Genomic DNA, 17,156 nt, shown 5'->3' on the forward strand with positions numbered 1-17,156 from the left:
ATAGGGCTGGGGGTACAGCTCAAAGGTCAAGATCTGGGTTGATCCCCCAGCACCACATGGGGTGCTGCTCACTGGTAAGAGCACTTGCTGAGCACGTAGAGTGAAGCCCGAAATTTAATCCCTTGCAGTGGGAGGACAGGGGGGAGGGAGCCCTAAACACTCCCAGCACAGTGAAGCTGACTCAAAACTGAAAAGGGGAGGAGGCACCAGGATGCGCAGGGCCATCCTGCCAGCCAGGGGCATGCGGCCACTCTCCCGCCCTGGAGATGCTCCCGCCTTCCCCAACCTTTCCCTCTCTTCTAAGGTGGCTAAAATGAGGGCGTGGTGGTACACGCTAGTAACCCCAGCACTTGGGAGGCTGAGACAGGAGGATCATGGTTCGCAGACAGCCTCAGCTACTTAGTGAAGCCCTCTGCAGAGTCCCAGTTTCCAAATAAAGAATAAAAAAGAGGGCTGTAGCTTGTAGGTAGAATGCCCCTGGGTTCCATCCCCAGTACCACATAAATAAGTAAATAAAAATAAAGTAGCTATAATGTGTTCTTGGCCTTCTTTATAATTCACACAGTAGCTTCATATTTTTGGAACGTCACTTTCCATCCAAAGCTGCCGTGTAAACCGGGCGTGGTGGCACACACTTGTCATCCCAGCATTTAGGAGGCTGAGACAGGAGGATCGTGGTTCGTGGACAGCCTCAGCTACTTAGTGAGGCCCTTTGCAACTCAGTGACACCCTGTTTCAAAATAAAGAATAAAAAATAGGGCTGGGGTGTAGCTTAGAGGTAGAATGCCCCTGGGTTCCATCCCCAGTTCCACATAATTCACACAGTAGCTTCATGTTCCTGGAACGTCACTTTCCATCCAAAGCTGACATGTAAACTGGGCGTGGTGACGCACACTTGTGATCCCAGCATTTGGGAGGCTGAGACAGGAGGATCGCGGTTCGTGGACAGCCTCAGCCACTACTTGGAGAGGCCCTTTGCAACTCAGTGAGACCCTGTTCCAAAATATAGAATAAAAAATAGGGCTGGGGTTCCTGAGTCCCCTGCCCTATTTTTTATTCTTTTAAATTTGAAACGTGGTCTAAGTTGCAGAGGGCCTCCCTCCCTGAATAGCTGAGGCTGTCTGCGAACTGCGATCCTCCAGTCTCAGCCTCCCAAATGCTGGGATTACAAGCGTGCGCCCCCCACACGCAGCTTTATTATTTATTTATTATTATTATTATTTTTGTGTGTGTGTGTGTGGTACTGGGGGTGGAACCCAGAGGCTTTCTACCTCCTGGCTATACGCCCAGACCTTTTTTATATTTTATTTGGAAACAGGGTTTCACTAAGTTGCTGAGAGCCTCACTAAGTAGCTGAGGCTGGCTTCGAACCCATGTGATCCTCCTGTCTCAGCCTCCCAAATGCTGGGATTACAAGCGTGTGCCACCACGCCCGGCTTTATTCTTTATTTTGAAGCAAGGTCTCACAGAGTTGCAGAGGGCCTAAGTAGCTGAGGCTATCTATGAACCCTCAATCCTCCGGTCTCAGCCTCCCAAGTACTGGGATTACAAGAGTGCGCCACAATACCCGGATCCTAACTAGTGTTGATTAAATCAACAAGCACCCTTCTAAAATGTGACTAAAAGCTGGGCTTGGTGGTGCATGCTTGCAATCCCAGTACTTGGGAGGCTGAGATAGGAGGATAGCGCAGGTTCATAGCCAACAACAGCTCTTTAGTGAGGCCCTCAGATTGTGTGTGTGTGTGTGTGTGTGTGTGTGTGTGTGTGTGTGTGTGTGTGTGTAACTGGGGAATTGAATTGAACGCTGAGGCACACCCCCAGCCCTTTCTGTTTTGTTTTTGAATAGCATCTCACTAGGTTGCTAAGTCTCATTATGCTGCAGAAGGCTGGCCTTGACTCTGCGACCCCCATCTCAGCCCCCCAGGTACTGGGGTTACTTACAGGTGTGTGCCACCATACCCAGCTCAGATTGGTTCTAAATTTGTGCCTGCTTCAGTTATTTATAATTTGGGAAATATCCACCAAGAGAGTAGTATAATAGTTAAAAGGAACAGCACAAAAGCTAATAGAGTACATTCCAGTTCTGGCTATCCAAACGTTACATATGAGTTCAACATTTCAGTACTAAGCTATAACTAACATTAATATTATGTTGCACATCACAACACTGTAAAAAAACAACCTTCCTTCCTTCCTTTCTTTTCTGTGGGTGCAGGGCATTCTTTCTCTGAGTTATACCTCAAGTCCCATTTTATATCTTACTTTGAAACATGGTCTAACTAAAGCCTCACTATGTTTCTAAGGTTAGCTGCAAATCTGGGATCCTTGTCTCAGTCTCCCCAGTACTTGGATTATAAAGTGAGCCACCATACCTGGCTGTAACATTTCTTTTAATATTAATAGAAGTACAATATTGTTCCAAGAAACTGCTTTAATGTCCAATAGACATAATAAATTTAAATTTATTGAGTGTTTACTATCTGGTAGGCACTCAGCTTGAGTACCTTAAATATTCTCTCATTTATTCCTCACGATGATTCTCCAGGAAAATCGGTACTATCTCCTTTCAGCAGGGGGCCTTGCTAAGTTGCTGAGGCTCACCATGAACCTGCAATCCTCCTGTCTCAGCCTCCCAAGTTCACAAGCATGTACCACCACGCGGCTTATTATTCTCAATTTTAATAAACATGCACACATACACACAGGGAAAACTGCTGAGGTTCAGGGGAGCTAAGTGGCCTGTTCAAGGTCACGCACCTTAGAAGTGGCAGAAATGGGACTTAAACCTGGGCCTCCCTGGCACCAGCTGAGGCCCAGGCTCACCAGTAGGCTGCCTTCCTCTTTTCCACCTGATGCTTAGCACAGACCTCGGGCGATTGCTTACAGGCTTGGGAAGTGGGGGCAGCCTTCAGCTCAGAATGGTGCGGGGCAGCACACCAAGCTCCTGGAGAACTGGGTGTGGCGGGCACACGCCTGTAATCCTACTACTTGGGAGGCTGAGACAGGAGGAGCGGAGGTTTGAAGACTGCACTAGCAAGTAGTGAATCTCTCAGCAACCTAGTGAGACACTGTTTGAAAATAAAAATAAAATTGTGCTGGGACGTATCTCAGAAGGTAGAACATCTCTAGGTTAAATTCCCAGTACCAAAAAAAAAAAAAAGAAAGAAAGAAAAAGCAAAAGTCCCTGCAGCCAGGATCCTGAGCAAATCCAAGGCCACTCTAGTCCTTATCTGCAAGCATGGCCTTGGGCAGACTCTGTTAGTAATCTACCACACAAGCCATTCGCCCTCACTTGGGGCAAACAGATGGGTTCTCTCTCTACTTGGGCTATATTAAGCACAGTGATAGATGAAAAATAAATGGATGCTGTAGACATTTAACCTCTACTGGAAACAGCGGAAGTGGGGAGGGGAGCGCCACCCCAGAACAGCGCAGAGCCCTTCCTGGGTGTCCCGGTGGGCTCTCCTGTGTGTGGCCATCCTCAGCGCCTCTGCCTGTAAAATGCAGGGTGCTCTAACCCAGTGTTCGCCAAAGAGCAAACAAGGCCATCCTGCAAGGTACACGGACCAAGTATTTTTTTTTTGTGTGTGTGTGTGGTGCTGGGGATTGAACCCAGGAGCTTTCTACCCCTGAGCTCCACCCCCAGTTTGATTTTTGAAACAGGGTCTCACTGAGTTGCAGAAGGCCTAAGTAGCTGGGGCTGGCAGTCAACTCAGATCCTCCTGTCTCAGCCTCCCAGGTACTGGGATTACCAGCGTCCACCACCACGCCCGGCTCAGATCAACATCTTTAAACTTCTACCTCTGGTCGTAGTTCCTGCCAATGCAGGGAAGTTTTCCATTTTATTGTGTAAAGAGCATGAATGAGAGCTCACTGATATGGCAAAATCATAAAGGTGGTATAAACATCACCAAAAAGTTAGGAAACAGCAATTAATTACTCCTAGTTCGCATTGAAACATTAACATTAAGCCAGGCATGGAGGTGCATGCTTTGTAACCCCAGTACTCCGGAGGCTGAGAGGACTGCAGGTTCAAGGCCAGCCTCAGCACTTTAGCAAGGCCATCTGCAATTTATGGAGACCCTGCCTTTTTTTTTTTTTTTGATGGTACCAGGAATTGAACCCAGGGGAAGTCTATCTCCAAGCTACATCCCCAGGCCTATTTTTTATTCTTTGTTTATTATTATTATTATTATTATTATTATTATTATTATTATTATTTGCAGTATGGGGATGGAACCCAGGGGCATTCTACCTCCAAGCTACACCCCCAGCCCTTTGTGTGTGTGTGTGTGTGTTACTGGGGGTGGAACCCGGAGGCTTTCTATCTCTGGGCTATACTCCCATACCTATTTTATATTTTATTTGGAAACAGGGTCTCACTAAGTTGCTTAGAGCCACCGGCTATGGTGGCGCACGCTTGTAATCCCCGCACTTGGGAGGCGGAGACAGGAGGATCGTGCAGGCTGAAGCCAGCCGCGCTGGCTTAAGAGACCCTGTTTCCAAATAAAATTATAAAATAGGTCTGGGAGTGTAGCCCAGAGGTAGAAGGGTTTCCAGGAACCCCAGTACCACAAAAAAAAAAAAAAAAAAAAGAGAGAGAGAGAGAAAGAAAGAAAGAAAGAAAGAAAGAAAGAAAGAAAGAAAGAAGTTGCTTAGAGCCTCACTCAGTAGCCGAGGCTGGCTTCGAACCTGGCGATCCTCCTGTCTCAGCCTCCTAAGCACGGGGATTACACGCGTGCGCCTCCACGCCGGGCTTTCCAGCCCGTATTTTATTCTTCATTTTGAAACAGGGTCTCACTGAGTTGCAAAGGGCCTCACTAAGTAGCTGAGGCTGTCCGCAAACTGATCCTCCTGTCTCAGCCTCCCGAATACTGGGATGACAAGCGTGCGCCACCACGCCCAACTCAAGACCTTGCTTAAAAAAAATAAAACGACAGCCGGGCGTGGTGGCGCACGCTTGTCATCCCCGCGCTGGGGAGGCGGAGACAGGAGGATCGCGCAGATTCGAAGCCAGCCGCGCGCGCTAGCTTAGGAGACCCTGTTTCCAAAATGAAAATGTAAAAATAGGTCTGGGAGTGTAGCCCCGAGGTAGAAGGGCTTCCAGGAACCCCAGTACCACCAAAATAAATAAATAAATAAATAAATAAAATAAAATGACTGGAGTATAGCTCAGAGGTAGAAATGCCCTGGGTCCAATTCCCAGCACCCCATATACAACTGCATTCTGGGTCACCAAGTAGTTTACCTTACCAACACAGCCGGAAGCTATTACTACCTCCACAACTTCCTACTTCTCAGACCTTTACACTGACTTGGAGCAGGGGAGACCACCCACATGCCAGTGGTAGGTCTGTGCCACTAACTAGGGACTACAGCTCCTCACGAACTCTAGGGACTACAGCTCCTCACGAACTCTAGGGACTACAGCTCCTCACTAACTCTAGGGACTACAGCTCCTCACTAACTCTAGGGACTACAGCTCCTCACTAACTCTAGGGACTGCAGCTCCTCACTAACTCTAGGGACTACAGCTCCTCACTAACTCTAGGGACTACAGCTCCTCACTAACTCTAGGGACTACAGCTCCTCAGAGCCAGCACACAGGGAAGCGAGACCTGCTTGCAGACCCGCGCGCTCACCCCAGCGTGGCCTGCCTGGAGAGCTCTCTGCTTCCATGGCAGGAGTGAGCCCGAGGAGGTCTACAGCCCTGGCCACATCGCGTTCCCTGATACTGACCCCAAGGTGTGCGATTCAGCGCCTGCCTGGGCCTGCCTAGAGCCACTACGCTTGGTGCTGGGAAGCTGCAGCCAGTTTGCCCAGGACTGAGCCTGCGGGGATAACGACAACCACGCAGAACGCCCACGGCACTGCGGGCCCGGCGAGGAACCTGCAACGCCGTCCACTCTGGCCTCTTATGGAGCATGATGATACTACAGGAAAGCAACGGACCGTGCGTCTACAGCTCACTGTATCTTCACAACTAAGCTGCCTACGTAACCAGCATCCAGGCGAAGACACAGGACGCGACCCGGCTCCATCCCAAGAAGGGAAAGAAAGAAAAGAGAGATGTTACCACCAGTTGAGAAACCTGCACCTTCCCCTTCAGCAGGCACTCCCCTCCAACTAGCGCCACTTTGTGTGTGTGTGTGTGTGTGTGTGTGTGTGTGTGTGTGTGTGTGGTACTGGGGATGGAACCCAGGGGCCTTCTATCTCCGGGCTACACTCCCAGACCTATCTTATATTTTACTTGGAAACAGGGTCTCTTAAGCCAGCTGAGGCTGGCTTCAAACCTGCGCGATCCTCCTGTCTCAGCCTCCCAAGCTCGGGGATTACAAGCGTGAGCCACCACGCCTGGCTAGGGCTGCCTCTTAGTATTAACTACTATTTAAATTTTTTTCTAAGGCTGGGTGGGATGGGAGGATCGTGGTTCATGGACAGACTCAGCTACTTAGCGAGGCCCTTTGCAACTCAGTGAGACCCTGTTTCAAAATAAAGAATAAAAAATACCATCAACGTTTCCATTTTTAGGTAAGAGCAGAGGCGTACTGAAGTTAATTACCTTGTCCAAGGTCATCATGGCGCCTAAGAGTCAAAACCAGAACCGGGTCTGCCCTCTGACAGCCACCTCACAACACTGCTGCTCCTCGGGAACTCGTGACCGTCAAATGAGAAAGCCCAGCCAGGCTCCTCGCCCGGCACCCAGCACGTGGGCTTCGAGATGCGTACTGTCATCAGAGATGGGGCCCGGCTTAGCCAAACAGGAACTCCATGCCAGTGGAGCAGGACATCAGGCCACAGGGGCTTCTCCTGAGGACGCCATCCCACCCACACCGGGCAGTTAAGTAAGCGCCTATCTGAGCCGGCCGTGGTGGCGCTCACTTGTGATCCTAGCACTGGGGAGGCTGAGACAGGAGGATTGTAGGCTCGAGGACAGCCTCAGCAATTTAGTGAGGCTCTCTCCACATTAAGAAATAAAATCGGTTTGGGGTATAGCTTAGAGGTAGAATGCCTCTGGTTCGATTCACAGCACACACCCCCCCCCACACACACACACAAACCATGTGCTTGTCAGACAACCTACCTTTCAATCGCATAAGGGAGTTTACAGATTATACTGTCTCCACTCTACAGAGCTCTCTGAGGGGTGGCCTGTCCTAGTCATCCTGGTACCCTAGGCACCAGGTTAACTGGGAACAAAAGTTCTTAACTAGAACTCTAGGATATAACCTTACAGAAACCATAAACTTCCTGATATTTAGATATTTTTCAGGTAAGGTTCAAGGGTGTGCGGGGAGGAAGTACTATAAACAGAGCCCAGGGGGCTCTCCCACTGCGTGTGCTCCCAGCCCTCCCCCCCCCCCGCCCCCGTGCTACTAGAATCAAACGCAGAGGCATTCTACCTCTGAGCTACACTTCCAGTTGTATTTTATGTTGAGAAACAGGGTTTTGTTAGTTGATTAGCGTCTAACTACCTGCTGAGGCTGTCCTCAAATCTGCAAGCCTACCTCACCTTTCCGAGTCACTGGGATTGCAGGCACACTCCACCCGGCCTGGCTTACCCTTTTCACTTGGAAACAGGGTCTCGCTAAGTTACCACCAGCTGGCTTCCCACCTGCGGGCCTGTCTTAGCCAGCTAAGTACTTGGATTACAGGCGTGTGCCACAGTGCCCAGCTAAACCCAAAGTTCTCAGAAGCCTCAAAAAGGTCCGTGTTCTGAAAAAATTAAAGGGCACCTTCCTCGATGCTTAGAGAAGTGCCTGGCACACAGAATGTGCTCATTAAAAATGCAAATTTAAGGTGGGTAAGGAGAAGCCCATCTACAGGTAACACACCAAGATGATCAGCTGGGGTTCTAGGCGGAAATGCTGAGCCAAGTGGGCTGAAGGATGACAGGCCCGGGTATTCTCTCCTCCCAACCAAATCCCACCAGCAGCCCTTCAATGTTCTGTTCAAAGACTGCTATTACCAGGCACGGTGGCACACACTTGTAATCCTGGCTACTCTGGAAGCTGGAGCAAGTTCGAGGCCAGCCTGGGCAACTTAAGACTGTCTCAAAATAAAAGGCGGAGGGCTATAGCTCAGTGACAGAGCGTTTGCCTGGCATGCAGGAGAATCTGGGTTCCATCCCCAGTACAACTCACTCGTGCATTCATTCTTTCTCTCCCTCTCTTTTATGTCAGCTTACTGGGATGGAAAACTCCCCAACTCTCCCTGAAAAGGAGTCCAGCCCTTCTCACTATACTGGGTGCTGTGGTGCACGCCTGGAATCCCAGCGACTCAGAAGGCCGAGGCAGAAGGACCCCAATCTCAAGGCCAGCCCAGGCAGCGACGAGGACCGCGGCTCGCGGCCAGCCGCAGCTACTTAGTGAGGCCCTTTGCAACTCAGTGAGACCTTGATTCAAAATAATAAATAAAAAATAGGGCTGGGATGCATCTTGGAGGTAGAGAGCCTTTAGAGAGAGAGAGCAGGAACAGTGGTGCATACCTGTAATCCCAGGCCATGGGCAGCTGAGACAGGAGGATCACAGGTTGTAGGGCAGCCTCAGCAACTCGGTAGAATCCTCAAAAACGTGATGAAACCGTTTCAAAATAAACAGAGCTGGGGCTAGCTCAGTCATAGCGTGCGGGCCTGGCCTGGGCGAGGCACTGGGTTCTAGCCCTAGTACCACAGGGGTCTCACGAAGGGGGGAAGCTGTCGGCAAGGAGCCCCAGTGGGCAGGGTGCGGCGGTGTCCGCAGGAGGAGGTGGGCAGGCAGGCCGCCAGTGTGGAATGCAAGATGGGAGCGCACACCGGGTCTTTCCTAGAGAAGCTGGAAGCCTCCCTTTCCATGTGAACGTGCTCTGGTTTCTAAGTGTTGGACTGTGTGGGTCAGACAAGGCATGCCGACGGGCCCTTCAGTCTCCCCTAACCCACTGGAGCCTGAGAGCTGAGGTCAAGGTCATCTACACGCTAACTGGACTTCAGAGGAAGCAGTCTGTCGATACACAAAGCTATCCGATGTGAAATACAGAGAAGTCTCGGGTGAGAGTGAGACTGTCTCGGGCAGGCAGGAGGCAGGATCAGCCCCGTGCCATCTACTTTTCAATACCCGACAGGAAGCTCGGCACGTCCGTTAATATGTGGTGACCCGCACGGGCTCAGGGACAGCACAAAACCCTTGGACTTCTTTGTGGGCTGCTCCACGGGTGCCCCCAAGAACAGCCACAGGCGCGGCCCAGGAGGTCCTGCAGGCGCTGGCTTCCTCCAAGTGTTTGCGAGAGCTAAAATGAGTTTCAGGCGGCAGCCAGCTCTCTATAAAGTGCTGAGCTGAGCGACTCGACCACTGGACACGTGTAAGACAGTCTCAGTGGAACACAACTCGGAGCGCGTCAGTGGTCAACACGTTAGACTCTGCCATGAGTCAAAAACATACTAAATGAGCAAAGGCATAATCTCTCAAGGCATATCTAAGAGCCAACGAATGGCTTTTTCCTTTCATGGTGGACGCACAGTGTTCTTAAAGGAAACTTGGTACTGGCCTAAGAGCCAGCATCATAAAGCACGGAAGCCCCCAATCGGCCCAGGTTAATGGCATGCATTTGAAACGACTTACCACTCAGGCTCAACGTGGAAAACGGCCTCACAAGAAGACATTTTCTGGAAAACCGTGGAGCTTCTGAGGTCACAGCTAATCAACATTTCCGCAGCCCCAGCCCCCCAAAAGGTTCCAATAAAGAGTGGGTTTCCAGCCCCAAACCTTTCCTTGCATCGACTGTCTAAGGGCTGGTCGCACTGACTGCGTGCAGGGCCACCGCGATGCTCAGGTCTCTGAAGCGTGTTTCCACTGCACGTGGTATGGAGAGAATCCGCGACGCAGAGGCACTGAGTGGCGCCTCTTCACCAGAACTGGAGCTTCAAGTCCTAGAGAGCTTCAGCGGTTGGCAAGAGAACCTCTTTTCTGTAGCTGCTGCCTGTGGGAGGCTGCTTGGAGTTTTGTAACAGCGGTGAACACTACCCTGTCAACATGGTGATCTGTCAACATGGTGATCGCTTGTACTTGATGGCAGATGCTACTGAACCATCAGTGCACTTTCTGGAGACATTTAAAAAATATCCCGAGAAAAGCCCAACAAAATAAAACAGACTTTTATCTACTGATCCATCATCTCAGTGAGATCCCTTTGCTTTTTGTTTTTGCAGTACTGGAGATGGAACCCAGGAGCATTCTACCTCCGAGCGACACTCCCAGCGGTATTTTTTTATTCTTTATTTTGAAACAGGGTCTCAGTGAGTTGCAAAGGCCTCACTAAGTAGCTGAGGCTGACTTCGAACCTGAAAGATCCCCGTCTCAGCCTCCCAAATGCTGGGACTACAGGCGTGCGCCACCACGCCCAGCTGCAGTGAGGTCCCTTTGTAACCTAGACAAACTCTCAGGACAGAGGTATGAAGTAGAGCCGTGGAATAAGATGACCCACCCATGCTTTGAGTTCACAGCCCACCTTTAATAGGATCCTGCCCTCTCTCAACTAGTTACGGAATACTCTGTGTGTGTGTGTTACTGAGGATTGAAGCATCTACCTTCCAGCTACACCCCCTAGCCCTCTTTTATTCTTTTTTTGGAAACAAAGTCTCACTGAGTTGCAAAGGGCCTAAGTAGCTGAGGCTGTCCACCAACTGCAATCCTCTCATCTCAGCCTCCCAAATGCTGGGATTACAAGCATGTGACTATGGTTTTTGTTTGTTTTTTGGTGGTACTGGGGTGGAACCACCCAGTACCTCTGGGCTTTCTACCTCTGGGCTACACTCCCAGACCTATTTTACATTTTATTTGGAAACAGGGTTTCACTAAGTTGCTAAGAGCCTCCCTAAGAAGCTGAGGCTGGCTTCGAACCTGTGCAATCCTCCTGTCTCAGCCTCCCGAATGCTGGGACTACAAGCGTGCGCCACCACGCCCGGCTTATGTTTTATTCTGAAACAAGATCCCACTAAGCTGTGGAGGCTATCCTCGAATCTGTGATCTTCCAGTCTCAACATCCCAAGTACTGGGGTTATAGGTGAGCACCACACCTGGCTAGATACTTAATTTTTGCTAACCAGGATCCCACCCTCTCTAAAGTAGTTGAAGAAACGATCAATTTTTGCTGAAGACTTGGGGGAACGAGCCATGTTTTTAATACCCAGCTGTTTTGTACCGTCATCAATAGCAGTGAACCAATCACATTTCTACTACCCTTTAGAACGGAGGTAAATTATCCGTTTGCGCCCAACATTATTAACCCACTGGACCTCCCACTACTGAGAAAACATTTACATTTTATGACACCCTCAGAGATCCCCTTTTGATCGAAGAATACCATGCTCACGTCAACTAACTACAACCCCTGGTTCATTTTGCTGGAAAGAGCCCAAAGAACAGACAAGGCGGCTTCGATTCGAGATGCCAGAAGGGAAGCTCAGTGGATTAGATGCTGGACTCCACATCCCAGACTTAACAGAAATTAGACTCAAATTCCAGCAGGATCAACCCACTCTATTATGACTTGCTAGAAAAACTAAGCATAAGATAGTTTATGGCTTTCTAACAAACTTCTAAGAGCCTCACAGACCGCTGCTGGTATTTATGAGGATACAGGGGCGGGGGACACGGCACTAATTTACATAAAGAAATACACTGTCTTATTTTTCCATTTCTGGAGGGGAAAGTCACAACTCTGTAACATGCTGTGTATCCAGTGAAGGAGGAGAACCGTGTCTATCCAGATGCCCAGATAACAGGAGATCCCTCTGAGGTCAGCTTTACTAGAAGCAAACAATATTATAGGTTTCTAATGTTCCACTCTTGTCCAATACAAATCTATAAAAGAAACCTAAAATTACCCACAAACCTGTTTTTTCTTTAGTTTTTAAAGGCCATCACATCCTTGGAGATAGTAAGTATGGACCTCCAGCTGTTAACGTTCAGAAGGAACACACAGCCCTGGCTCCACCGGGCTCATTACCGTTCCAGTCAATGATGCATCTCAGAGCTGAGAACAATTCCAATGAAGTTTTCACTGCTAGTAGTAAACACCACTGCTCCAACAATCCACATCAGACCAGCACTTAAGAGGGTCTCCCTCTTGAGCAGGTTGTCCAAGAATATGAGTTCAACCACTGGCTCAAGAGAAGCAGAAAGTCTTCGCAATGGTTCAAAATTCATTTTACGTTCAACTACAGGCCTTCTGCCAACTGAGGCTCTGAGCTCTTTTAGGTAGTGACTCTAATTCTTCCTGGACACAGAAGGCCAACAAGGTGACTGTCACATGTCAGCACAGAGTGAAAGCCATTACATATTAGTAGCCAGTGAGAAACAAGGTCCAGGACACTGTGGAGGAGAGCACTGTGCCCGGCCAGCGAGCAGAGCGGTGGAGGCGGGCGTGATGGCTGCGCAGCCAGCATAGCAGTGGATAGCTCTGAAGTCTAAGTAAGATGAATACGCACTACTGTACTGGTTGGCACCTAGGCTGCAAATAAGGCATCAGACAAAATTTTAGGTGGAACCACAGGTTTGGAAAAGTTCTGGGATCCGATATAATGTCTACATGAAAAGCCAGGATCGGGGAGAGAGGCAGGATGCCTCCCTTGGCATACTGGAAAGAGATGGAAAGACCACATCTTCAAGCGCCCGGGTTGGAGTGGTGGCCTTCTTCTAATACAACTGAGTCCTGTGGCTATCTGTTAGGAATCAAGCAATCATTAGTTACAGCCCAACGTTCAAAGCATCAGTGCGTTTACAATGACACAGAGAGAGACCGTGGACATAAGACACTCAGCAGAAGAAGTTTAAGTGTTAGGGCTAACTTGTCAGTAAGTTTTAGACACATTAGGCCGCTTTCATTCTAAGCACCGTGCCAGAAGCCAGCGATTATTTCTGGCAGGCCCCAGAGCCATTCTCCAGGAAAGCCCGCGACCTCTTAAGAACCAGCTTAGCTGACAAAATGCACGATGCTGTCAGATGGCAAAGTTTCACTGGCAGAAGGCGTCCGTAGCACGTTCTCCCCAGAAATGAGGGGAAACCACGGCCACAAGGAACTCGTACCTCTTGGGGACCACCCACTTAACACCTCCCCCTCTCTGCTCGCCCAAAGAGTACCCACTAAAAGAAAATACCCCTGAGCTCCTACCACTCCACCCTCGAAATAGAGAAAGCCCAGAGATGTCTCCCAGGGCTGGGCGATGCTCTGACTGGGCGTGAGATGGCTGCCTCGCACCTAGACCCACATTGTCCTAGTCCCCTCCCCCCGCGAACCCCGGAACCCCCCGCTGGCTGCCCTGCGGGCTCAGCCCGGGCGCGGACGCCATGGGGGCCAGCCCGGGGCCAAGCCCTTCCCCGGGCCCCAGCACCTGGGAGGCCCGGCCGGCAGGCTGGACCCGGGCCTCGCGGCGGCGCCTCCCGCCCCGCTGCCCCGGCTGGGGGAGCCCCGCGCCCCGCACGGCCCGGCCCAGCCCAGGCGGCGGCCCGGCTGCCTCCCGCCCCCGGGCCGACCCCTCCCCGCCCCGCCTGGCCGGCCGCGCCCCTACCTGCCGGACCCGGTGCAGGGCGTCCACGAAGCCCTCGGCCTTCATGCCCACCGGAGCGCTCTGCCCCTGCACCAGCTCCGCCATTACCGCCGCCGCCGCCGCCGCCGCTCGGCTCCCGGGCCCGGCCTCCCGCTCCGCTCCGCTCCGCTCGGGGACCCGTAGCCGGAAAGGGAAAGCCGCCGCACTTCCGGCGGAAGGGAGGCGGGGCGCGGCGCGAGGGAGCCGCGTCTGCGGGGCGGGGCGGGGCGGCCACGTGACCCGCCCGGAAGTGGGCGGGGCCGCGCGGCGTGGGGGCCAGGTGCGCTCCGCGTCCGCCCGCCGCGCGTGGGGTCCCGCGCCGTCGAAGACCGGGGCCCGAACCCCGGACGGCCCCAGCAGTCAGGGCCCACGGAGAGCCTGACCCTGGCATCCCCATCCTGAAACGGCCATTGGGCTCACCTGTTGGGACTGAGCACCTTGCAATGGTACCGTGAGGCCAGAGTGCGGCGCGGAGGGCCAGGGGCGGCGCCGCGTTTGCACGAGTCCCGGGCCTCGCCTCTCGCTAATCGGTTTGCGCGAGGATGGGGTGGCACCACCTCTCCCTGGGGTTGCTGGGCGACCCCACTTTGGAGGGACTGTCCGGCCGCGAAGCCCGCGTGGTGTCATCTTACACATTCTTTCCTGAGCTCTGGCACTGGGCGGGGGCGCAGGAAATACCACTGGACCATCCTTGCTAAGCGCGGCAGGTTCCAAACCCTATTAACAGAGGGCTTCTCGGAATACTGTGTCATGAAAAAAACATGTGTTGGCTGTGCCTAGGTACAGACTTTTCGAAGCAAGAAAGGCATCTTAGGGCCGGGATACACTTGATCCTTTGGGCTGGGTCTTCTTGTAAAGGAGCAAGCAAAACCTTCAGAAAAGTAAGGAGACCATGGCCTCCACACACTTTATTAGCCTTAGGTCCAGCAGAGCTACCCATATTGGGATATTTCCCATGCCCCACGGTGCCAAGGAGTTGGATTTAAGAGAGCTTTTTATGCCTTTCTTGAAGTTAGAAGATGAATACGGAGAGACGAACAATCCAGCGTGGCCGCGCTTGATGACAGCCCTACCCCTACTTGAAGCACAGGCGGTTCATTATTTGTTAATGACTTGGCTAGGCTCTGAGTTTTAGAGCACTCATTTTTACCTATATTCCTAGAGTTTGGCATGTAGTAGGTGCTTAAGACATTTCTTTTGAACTGAATAGTGCCAAATTGAAACCGTCCCTCCCTAGTGGCAAAATAAAAGAATTTGGGCAAACGGCATGATGGAAGGTGACCATCTTCAGACGGAATGTTTCAATCCATGTAGGAAAGTGCAGTGATTTCTGCCGGGCGTGGTGGCGCACGCTTGTAATCCCAACATTTGGGAGGCTGAGAGGGGTGGGGGGATCGGGTTCACGAACGCTCGCAGTTACTTAGTGAGGCCCTTCGCAACTCAGTGAAACCCTGTTTCAAAAATAAAAAATAGGGCTGGAGTTGTAGCTCCTAGGTAGAATGACCCTGGGTCTATCCCCAGTACCGCCAAAAACAAAGTGCAGTGATTTCTGATTGCTACAGTGTAGTCTTGAGACAGGATCATGGCAACAGATATTTGTTGCCCTGCCTGCGGGTGTTGAATGTTGTAACTTTGTTATGCTTATAAAAATCTAGGTTTTAGCCAGCAGTGGTGGCACATACACGCTTGTAATCCCAGCAGTCCAAAGGCCGAGACAGGAGGATCACAGTTCACAGACAGCCTCAGCTACTGAGGCCCTTTGCAACTCAGTAAGACCCTGTTTCAAAGTAAAGAATAAAAAATAGGGCTGGGGGTGTAGCTCGGAGGTTGAATGCCCCTAGGTTCCAACCCCAATACCGCAGGGGGGAAAAAAATATCAAGGTTTTGGCATCAACCTTCCTGAACAAGGATAGCTCTGCTGAGCCAACATTAGTGGTATTTCTGTTTTGAATTTTTAAAATATATCTCAGAGGCGATGATATTGATTCATCCATATTTCCGCTGGCTCTCTCCAGGCCTCAAATTTAAGGTGTATTCCAAAGTTTGGGCCAAATAATCACTGAACAACTAAGTAGAAAGATGGGGTTCTGGTTTCCCCTCTTTTTCTGGCTGAGTATCTTTGGACAGGTCTCTTATCTCTTGGGAGACAGAAGAGGAAGATGACCCAGACCTGGTCAGGCCCTCTGTTCTAACACCCTGAATTCCATCATCTTTGCACTTAGCAAATTCTTGCATATCACTGTATAACTCTTTGCTTCTCAGCTGTCTTCCACTGGAATAAAGTCCCTGCTGAGATGTGGCCTGCTTTCCCAGCACCTAGCACAATGCCTGGCATTTGGTTGGCCCACGTATCTGTGAAATGAATGTACAAGAATGATTTTTCCCACAGCCGGACATGGTGGCACATGATTGTAATCCCAGTACTACTTGGGAGGCTGAGACTGGAGGACTGCGCAGGTTCATAGCCGGCCTCAGCTCCTTAGCGAGGCCCTCCGCAACTTAGTGAGACCCTGTTTCAAAATACAAAATAGCCAGGCGTGGTGGCGCACGCTTGTAATCCCCGCGCTTGGGAGGCGGAGACAGGAGGATCGCGCTGGTTTGGAGCCAGCCTCACTGGCTTAAGAGACCCTGTTTCCAAATAAAAAATGTAAAAATAGGTCTGGGAGTGTAGCCCGGAGGTAGAAGGGCTTCCAGGAACCCCAGTACCACCACCCCCCCCAAAAAAAAAACCAAAAAAGCAGTCTCATTTTACCTGTGGCAAAAAGCAACTTTCTGTAAGTGTGAGGGGTTGTCTCTGTCAAACCTGCCTCAAAATAAAGAATAAAAATAGGGCTGGGGGTATAGATTGGATGTGGAATGACCCTGGGTTCCATCCCCAGTACTGCAAAAAAGAAAGAAAGAAAGAAGAAGAAGAGGAGGAGAAGGAGGAGGAGGCAGAAGCACAACGTTGCCGTCAACATCACTGTCTCCAGAACATTTTTTATCTCAGAAAACAAAAACTCTGCACATATTAAATGCTAATTCTCCGTCATTTTCGCTCCTCGCGACCACCATTCTGCCTTCTGTGTCTACGGATCCAGCACCTCTGGGTGGTTGTGCGCGGCCTCACAGTGCCATCGGGCTTATTGCACTTAGCATATGCCTTCAAGGCCTATGCATGTTGCACCAAGTGTCAGAATAGTTTTCCTTTTAAAGGCTGAATAATATTCCACTGTGTGGACATACTAGTGTGTGGGGGGATTGTGTACACGTGTGTGTGCCCACGTGCAGGCACAGTACTAGGGATTGGAACCAGGACTGTTCTATCTTCAAACTACACGTTCAGCCCTTTTTGTTTTTATTTATTTATTTGTTTGTTTATTTTTTTCGGGGCTGGGGATGGGACCCAGGGGCATTCGACCTCCGAGCTACACCCCAGCCCTATTTTTTATTCTTTATTTTGAAACAGGGTCTCACTGAGTTGCAGAGGGCCTCGCTAAGTAGCTGAGGCTGGCCGCGAACCGCAATCCTCTGGTCTCAGTTTCCCAAATGCTGAGATTACCAGCGTGCGCCACCACGCCCGGCTCCCGTCTCAGCCTCCTGAATACTTGGATTA

The 17,156-nt window shown here is 50.9% G+C and overlaps 1 protein-coding gene across 1 annotated transcript in view; it reads right to left on the reverse strand.

The window, feature by feature from the left end:
- The window catches only part of FUBP3 (far upstream element binding protein 3), a gene marked incomplete at its 5' end in the record, with an annotated part of 53,395 nt that extends 39,768 nt beyond the window's left edge, over positions 1-13,627 (reverse strand). Inside the window, one exon of the mRNA XM_080709047.1 lies at positions 13,544-13,627. Within this exon, the coding sequence (XP_080565173.1) occupies positions 13,544-13,627 (84 nt within the window). The remainder of the gene's footprint in view (positions 1-13,543) is intronic.
- Positions 13,628-17,156: the final 3,529 nt, after the last annotated feature.

Source organism: Muscardinus avellanarius (assembly GCF_963383645.1).
Source record: "Muscardinus avellanarius genome assembly, chromosome: 13".
Taxonomy (NCBI): Eukaryota; Metazoa; Chordata; class Mammalia; order Rodentia; family Gliridae; genus Muscardinus; species Muscardinus avellanarius.